The sequence below is a fragment of the Electrophorus electricus genome, chromosome 8 (genome assembly GCF_041902795.1).
Source record: "Electrophorus electricus isolate QZ-2024a chromosome 8, ASM4190279v1, whole genome shotgun sequence".
NCBI classification, from domain to species: domain Eukaryota; kingdom Metazoa; phylum Chordata; class Actinopteri; order Gymnotiformes; family Gymnotidae; genus Electrophorus; species Electrophorus electricus.
Genome location: NC_137504.1, coordinates 24,610,001 through 24,617,500, shown reverse-complemented (window position 1 = coordinate 24,617,500; position 7,500 = coordinate 24,610,001). Strand labels below are relative to the sequence as shown.

Genomic DNA, 7,500 nt, shown 5'->3' with positions numbered 1-7,500 from the left:
GTGTGTGTGTGTGTGCGTGTGTGTTTGTGTGTGTGTGTTTGTGTATGTGTAAAAATCAAGGAAAACATAGCCCATAGTATCACGTGTGGCTTTAAATTCTGTGCAGCAAGACAAAAACAAACTGATTCGAGTTTATCCTCAGTCCTTCTCGTCCTTCCTCTCATCCCTCGCTCTTTTCGCCTTCTTCTGACGGCCAGACCGGAACAGAATGGAGAGGCGCAGAGAAGGCACGCTCGTCTTTCGTTCCATCTCTCCTTTCTGCTCTCCCGTCGTACCTCTTCGGTATCGGAATGGACACATGCAAAAAAAAATCCCTCAAAAACCCCAAAATAAAACCGAACGCAAAAAAAAAAAAAAAAAACCCTCCCCCCCACCTGGAACCTCAGACATCTGAAATAACTCGGCTCTTGCCGAGTTTCGGAAAGTCATAGTACCTTTGATATCATAAATTCTTCAGAGTGTTACTGTTTTTAATAAATATGCTTGGATACTTGAGCCGTAACCCTAGCTCCATCGGAAACTTCTCCTCTGAGCTGTTTAATAGCGTAGGTGGTCTCTCCTTCCCTCTCTCCATCCCTCCATTCCACCACGGAGAGAGAAAGAGAGAGAGGGAGAGAGAGAGAAAGAGAGAGGGAAGGAGAGAGAGGTAGCGGGGCGGAAGAAGAAGAAAAGAGTCAGGCAGAGTGAAAAAAAAGAGGAAGGATTATTTTCATTCTCGTCGCCCCCCCTCCCCCAACCTCCGGTATACCGCGTTTGTCTTTTATTGAGTTTAAACAGGCCAACTGCCCTGTGCAAGAGATTCAGTGACAAACAACAAAAGAGAGAAAGAGAGACAGAGAGTGGAGAAGAGACAGATGGAGGGATGTGTGGACTGTTCCTGTGCTTTTCCACACATAATCCCAGAGTTCTCTCTCTCTCTCTTTCCTCTTCTCTCCCTCTCTCTCTCTCACTCTCTTTATCTCTCTCTCTCCTCTTGGAAGTCTTTGCCAGCTCCGTGGAGGAGCTCCACAGTTTGGGTGCAACAGGCTGGGCGCTGACTGGGCAGGTCGCCACCTCTCTGGCTCGGCGCTCACAGGCGCTCCCTGGTGGGGATCCAGATGTATGGCCCGGACTGCTCCTCAATCACTGTCTTCACCTTGTGATAGACCTCCTCGAAGCTGTCTCCCTCCACAACGGCTGAGGGAGGCGTGCGCGGGGCCGCGAGGGGGGGAGAGGAGAGACAGGAAGGACAGAATGGTTTAACGGACGAGGGACTCAGCGAATGAGGGAGGCGTTTTTGTTAGAAGGGGCAGTTGAATGTCCTACCTGAGAAGCACTCTAGGAAGTCCTGTTCCAGTTTAATAGCCCGATCCAGGCCTTTCCGCGCCTGTTCCTCTGTCAGACGGGTGTTAATCTCCCTACACACACACACACACACACACACAGTTTTGCTGGTGTTGGTTAATCATGAGTAATAAGGGTAACACAGGAGGCAGTGGTGCAGGGTGAGCAGTGCTGTAACAGCACTAATGAACAGACTGCAGTGAGAAAGGGCCGTGAGGTCTTCCGAGTTCAGCCATTCGAGTCTCTGGGAAATTGTATTTTCAGTGTAATTCTAGAATACCCAACTATTATTAAAACTAACCAGACACCATTATTACACAGCACTTTTAGTCTTACTGATTGAGTCTAAACATTTTGTCCATGGCTATAGGGCTACAGGCTTCACATTTCTCTAGAAGCCAGCTGTGCATGTACGTGCACGCTCTGGAAAACAGACAGAGCCATTGCCGTGGTTACGTACAGGACGTTCTCCAGCGATCTGGGCCGGACGAAGATAGCTATGGGGTGAAGCTGTGCAGCCTGCAGTCTACGGATGGCATTAGCCGACACGTCAAGGATACAGTGCTTGCCCTGCTGCTCACACACACACACACACACACACACACACACACACACACAGAGAAAGGTTAGAGTACATACATGGACAACCGTTCTGGTTCAGAACAATTCTATCACTGTCCGCTCTACCTGCTGCTCTGTTTCTCCCACTCTCACTTTTTCTCCCTCCCTTCTACCCCTATAAGTCTCTCTCTCTCTCTCCTCTTTGTCCCTTTTTCTGTTCTTTGATTTGCTGATTTGACACTGCGACATCCTACAGCTGGTAGCTCAGCTTTTACTGCCACAGCACCCCCGAGCTTTTAAATCACGCGGCTGATCAATAACAACAATACCGCTCTTAACTCTTCGGTCTCTCTACCCGTATACGTCCCAACCCGTATACGTCTCTCTCTCTGTCTCTCACCTGTTCTGCCACCTCTCGGACGCTCTGGACACTGGTCCCATACAGGTGGCTGTTGTACTGTCCTGCCTCGATGAACCGATGGCTCTGGATGTCCTTCTCCATCTGTTCCCGTGATGACACAAAGTGGTAGTCCCGCCCATCCACCTCGTACTCCCTCTTCGGTCGCGTCGTATCTGTGATGTAGTCGTCATTGGGAAACAGACTGCATCCAGCACCAGAATAACATGACTTTGTATTTATGGCATTTTAAGATGATGCTTTTATCCAAAGCTGAGTACAACATTGAGGGTTAAGGGTCTTGCTCAGGGGGCCCAACAGTGGTAACTTGGGAGTGGTCGACCTTGAACCGGCAACCTTCCAATTACAAGTCACGTACCTTAACCACTGAGCTACCACTGCCACATGAAACATGCGTTTCATGCATGTTTTCATCTCTTGGAGTCTCTTGGAAGTATGTCCTACAATCCAAGTGTGATGTACACACACTTGCTGGTCAGCAAGGTATTTATAGGCTACTCAGGGTATCAGGCATGTGACGTTTCAGCCAGTCAGTGACGGGGAAGGCAGGCGATGAGCCTATCAGAGTGAGGCAGGGGTGGAGCTTGCATACTCACGAGGTACGCAAGAGCCGAACTTGTCTGGGAACTCGGAGAGCAGGTCATCATTGACCCTGTCCTTCACTGGCCCAAGGATGATGATGGGTCGAGCGTAGTGTACTAGAGAGACAGAGAGAGGGAGAGGCGCGCTCAAACCGTTGTGTGGCTCACGCCTTCCCATGAGCGCACTGCTGCATGTCTGTATTGCTCTAGTTCTGCCCCATACCCCTGAAGTGGGTGCCGATCACCTGACCTGAGTGGGAAGGAGCTCAGTTCTGCCGCCTCCATCAGATTTCCTACTGCCTACAGCTCGCAACAAAAACTCTGATGGGTGTTTCCACTGATATACAATTTCCCAAGAATTATTGCACTCTGATTTTTATCTAACAAGCACTGCACTCGTTCCCGAGGCCTCAAACTATTTTGAAGATACACAAGGAAGGTGTGATGTGGTAATGGGGGCTGAGCTAATCTGAAACCACTAAAGGAAACCACTAAAGGATTTCCTTTTGCCTTCACTTCATGTATTCAGTAGTAATTTGCCTAATAATCTGTTTTAGTCAAGAAAACTAAATGTTTTATGTTCCTAATGACAGAATCAGAAAACATCAGTGCCACATGAAGTCACCATAATAAACACATGCAGCTGACATTTCGTGGAACCAAACAAATTAAATTTAAATAAATTGTAACAACTGCACTAAAACTATATTTTAAACCCACAGGTTTGACAAAGTGGCCATAAAGCCTTTTGTGAACTTCTTCTGTTACAGTGAACGCACGTGTCCAAGGACTTTTGATCTCTTTAAGGGAACGCACATCTGAGGGGCATCTCAAGTGGACGTGACACCAGCACATTTCCCAGTATAGTCCGTAATCGTTCACGCTACTGACATGCAGTGGATTGGTTGGGGTATGTGATCCACTACACCGCAACAGGGGCCCCTGGGAACTGTAAATGCAAACCACAGCTTATGTTTACCTGATTTGATTTTAGACAGCTTCGTTGTTGGTTAACTGTGTAAATATGTTGTATTGAATATAATGTTGAACGGTTTAAATTATTTAAGAACATAACTGTTTTAAGAACATTATTAAAACTTCTAAAATACACTGCTTGTAAAAGTGTCTCCTTGAGTCACTGGAAGGTGGTACGTCAGATCCACATAACTACACCTAACGACCCCCCACCCCCTACCCCTAGACTACTGATCTGGTCTAGGAAAGCTGGCCCACGCTGCTGAGAGTGAACCTCATGGACACCAGCCTCTTGGTTTAAGGTGTAGGCTAAAAGTGCAGCCAAAGAGGGGTGCAGACACACAGCTGGGACTCACTCACACTCAGAAGCTCGACAGGGGAAAAGAAACAGGGTACAATGTCTATTTCCCTCTGCTACAGTGACAGAAACCTGCACTACTTTTCTCTGCATGGACACATCTGGTTCAAGTCATCAGCTAACCCCTCCCACTTTATGAGCTGAATGGTCTGTCCTAGTCTAACCCCTCCCACTTTATGAGCTGAATGGTCTGTCCTAGTCTAACCCCTCCCACTTTATGATCTGAATGGTCTGTCCTAGTCTAACCCCTCCCACTTTATGAGCTGAATGGTCTGTCCTAGTCTAACTCCTCCCACTTTATGATCTGAATGGTCTGTCCTAGTCTAAGCCCTCCCACTTTATGATCTGAATGGTCTGTCCTAGTCTAACCCCTCCCACTTTATGATCTGAATGGTCTGTCCTAGTCTAACCCCTCCCACTTTATGAGCTGAATGGTCTGTCCTAGTCTAACCCCTCCCACTTTATGAGCTGAATGGTCTGTCCTAGTCTAACTCCTCCCACTTTATGATCTGAATGGTCTGTCCTAGTCTAACCCCTCCCACTTTATGAGCTGAATGGTCTGTCCTAGTCTAACCCCTCCCACTTTATGAGCTGAATGGTCTGTCCTAGTCTAACCCCTCCCACTTTATGATCTGAATGGTCTGTCCTAGTCTAACCCCTCCCACTTTATGAGCTGAATGGTCTGTCCTAGTCTAACTCCTCCCACTTTATGAGCTGAATGGTCTGTCCTAGTCTAACCCCTCCCACTTTATGAGCTGAATGGTCTGTCCTAGTCTAACCCCTCCCACTTTATGAGCTGAATGGTCTGTCCTAGTCTAACCCCTCCCACTTTATGAGCTGAATGGTCTGTCCTAGTCTAACCCCTCCCACTTTATGAGCTGAATGGTCTGTCCTAGTCTAACCCCTCCCACTTTATGAGCTGAATGGTCTGTCCTAGTCTAACCCCTCCCACTTTATGAGCTGAATGGTCTGTCCTAGTCTAACCCCTCCCACTTTATGATCTGAATGGTCTGTCCTAGTCTAACCCCTCCCACTTTATGATCTGAATGGTCTGTCCTAGTCTAACCCCTCCCACTTTATGATCTGAATGGTCTGTCCTAGTCTAACCCCTCCCACTTTATGATCTGAATGGTCTGTCCTAGTCTAACCCCTCCCACTTTATGAGCTGAATGGTCTGTCCTAGTCTAACCCCTCCCACTTTATGAGCTGAATGGTCTGTCCTAGTCTAACCCCTCCCACTTTATGAGCTGAATGGTCTGTCCTAGTCTAACCCCTCCCACTTTATGAGCTGAATGGTCTGTCCTAGTCTAACCCCTCCCACTTTATGAGCTGAATGGTCTGTCCTAGTCTAACTCCTCCCACTTTATGATCTGAATGGTCTGTCCTAGTCTAAGCCCTCCCACTTTATGAGCTGAATGGTCTGTCCTAGTCTAACCCCTCCCACTTTATGAGCTGAATGGTCTGTCCTAGTCTAACCCCTCCCACTTTATGATCTGAATGGTCTGTCCTAGTCTAACCCCTCCCACTTTATGAGCTGAATGGTCTGTCCTAGTCTAACTCCTCCCACTTTATGAGCTGAATGGTCTGTCCTAGTCTAACCCCTCCCACTTTATGAGCTGAATGGTCTGTCCTAGTCTAACCCCTCCCACTTTATGAGCTGAATGGTCTGTCCTAGTCTAACCCCTCCCACTTTATGAGCTGAATGGTCTGTCCTAGTCTAACCCCTCCCACTTTATGATCTGAATGGTCTGTCCTAGTCTAACCCCTCCCACTTTATGAGCTGAATGGTCTGTCCTAGTCTAACCCCTCCCACTTTATGATCTGAATGGTCTGTCCTAGTCTAACCCCTCCCACTTTATGATCTGAATGGTCTGTCCTAGTCTAACCCCTCCCACTTTATGATCTGAATGGTCTGTCCTAGTCTAACCCCTCCCACTTTATGATCTGAATGGTCTGTCCTAGTCTAACCCCTCCCACTTTATGAGCTGAATGGTCTGTCCTAGTCTAACCCCTCCCACTTTATGAGCTGAATGGTCTGTCCTAGTCTAACCCCTCCCACTTTATGAGCTGAATGGTCTGTCCTAGTCTAACCCCTCCCACTTTATGAGCTGAATGGTCTGTCCTAGTCTAACCCCTCCCACTTTATGAGCTGAATGGTCTGTCCTAGTCTAACTCCTCCCACTTTATGATCTGAATGGTCTGTCCTAGTCTAAGCCCTCCCACTTTATGAGCTGAATGGTCTGTCCTAGTCTAACTCCTCCCACTTTATGATCTGAATGGTCTGTCCTAGTCTAACCCCTCCCACTTTATGAGCTGAATGGTCTGTCCTAGTCTAACCCCTCCCACTTTATGAGCTGAATGGTCTGTCCTAGTCTAAGCCCTCCCACTTTATGAGCTGAATGGTCTGTCCTAGTCTAACCCCTCCCACTTTATGAGCTGAATGGTCTGTCCTAGTCTAAGCCCTCCCACTTTATGAGCTGAATGGTCTGTCCTAGTCTAACCCCTCCCACTTTATGAGCTGAATGGTCTGTCCTAGTCTAACTCCTCCCACTTTATGAGCTGAATGGTCTGTCCTAGTCTAACCCCTCCCACTTTATGAGCTGAATGGTCTGTCCTAGTCTAACCCCTCCCACTTTATGAGCTGAATGGTCTGTCCTAGTCTAACCCCTCCCACTTTATGAGCTGAATGGTCTGTCCTAGTCTAACCCCTCCCACTTTATGAGCTGAATGGTCTGTCCTAGTCTAACCCCTCCCACTTTATGAGCTGAATGGTCTGTCCTAGTCTAACCCCTCCCACTTTATGAGCTGAATGGTCTGTCCTAGTCTAAGCCCTCCCACTTTATGAGCTGAATGGTCTGTCCTAGTCTAAGCCCTCCCACTTTATGAGCTGAATGGTCTGTCCTAGTCTAACCCCTCCCACTTTATGAGCTGAATGGTCTGTCCTAGTCTAACCCCTCCCACTTTATGATCTGAATGGTCTGTCCTAGTCTAACCCCTCCCACTTTATGATCTGAATGGTCTGTCCTAGTCTAACCCCTCCCACTTTATGATCTGAATGGTCTGTCCTAGTCTAACCCCTCCCACTTTATGATCTGAATGGTCTGTCCTAGTCTAAGCCCTCCCACTTTATGAGCTGAATGGTCTGTCCTAGTCTAACCCCTCCCACTTTATGAGCTGAATGGTCTGTCCTAGTCTAACCCCTCCCACTTTATGATCTGAATGGTCTGTCCTAGTCTAACCCCTCCCACTTTATGATCTGAATGGTCTGTCCTAGTCTAACCCCT

At 47.8% G+C, this 7,500-nt stretch overlaps 1 protein-coding gene across 1 annotated transcript in view; it reads right to left on the bottom strand.

The window, feature by feature from the left end:
• The window catches only part of dlg4a (discs, large homolog 4a (Drosophila)), a 57,412-nt gene that overhangs the window by 2,327 nt on the left and 47,585 nt on the right, over nucleotides 1-7,500 (bottom strand). Inside the window, exons 18-22 of the mRNA XM_081718609.1 lie at nucleotides 2,899-3,000; nucleotides 2,285-2,457; nucleotides 1,784-1,896; nucleotides 1,306-1,397; nucleotides 1-1,176 (exon numbers count right to left, since the gene is read on the bottom strand). The exon at nucleotides 1-1,176 is cut by the window's left edge and continues 2,327 nt beyond it. Of these exons, the coding sequence (XP_081574735.1) occupies nucleotides 1,070-1,176; nucleotides 1,306-1,397; nucleotides 1,784-1,896; nucleotides 2,285-2,457; nucleotides 2,899-3,000 (587 nt within the window). The 3' untranslated portion in view covers nucleotides 1-1,069. The remainder of the gene's footprint in view (nucleotides 1,177-1,305; nucleotides 1,398-1,783; nucleotides 1,897-2,284; nucleotides 2,458-2,898; nucleotides 3,001-7,500) is intronic.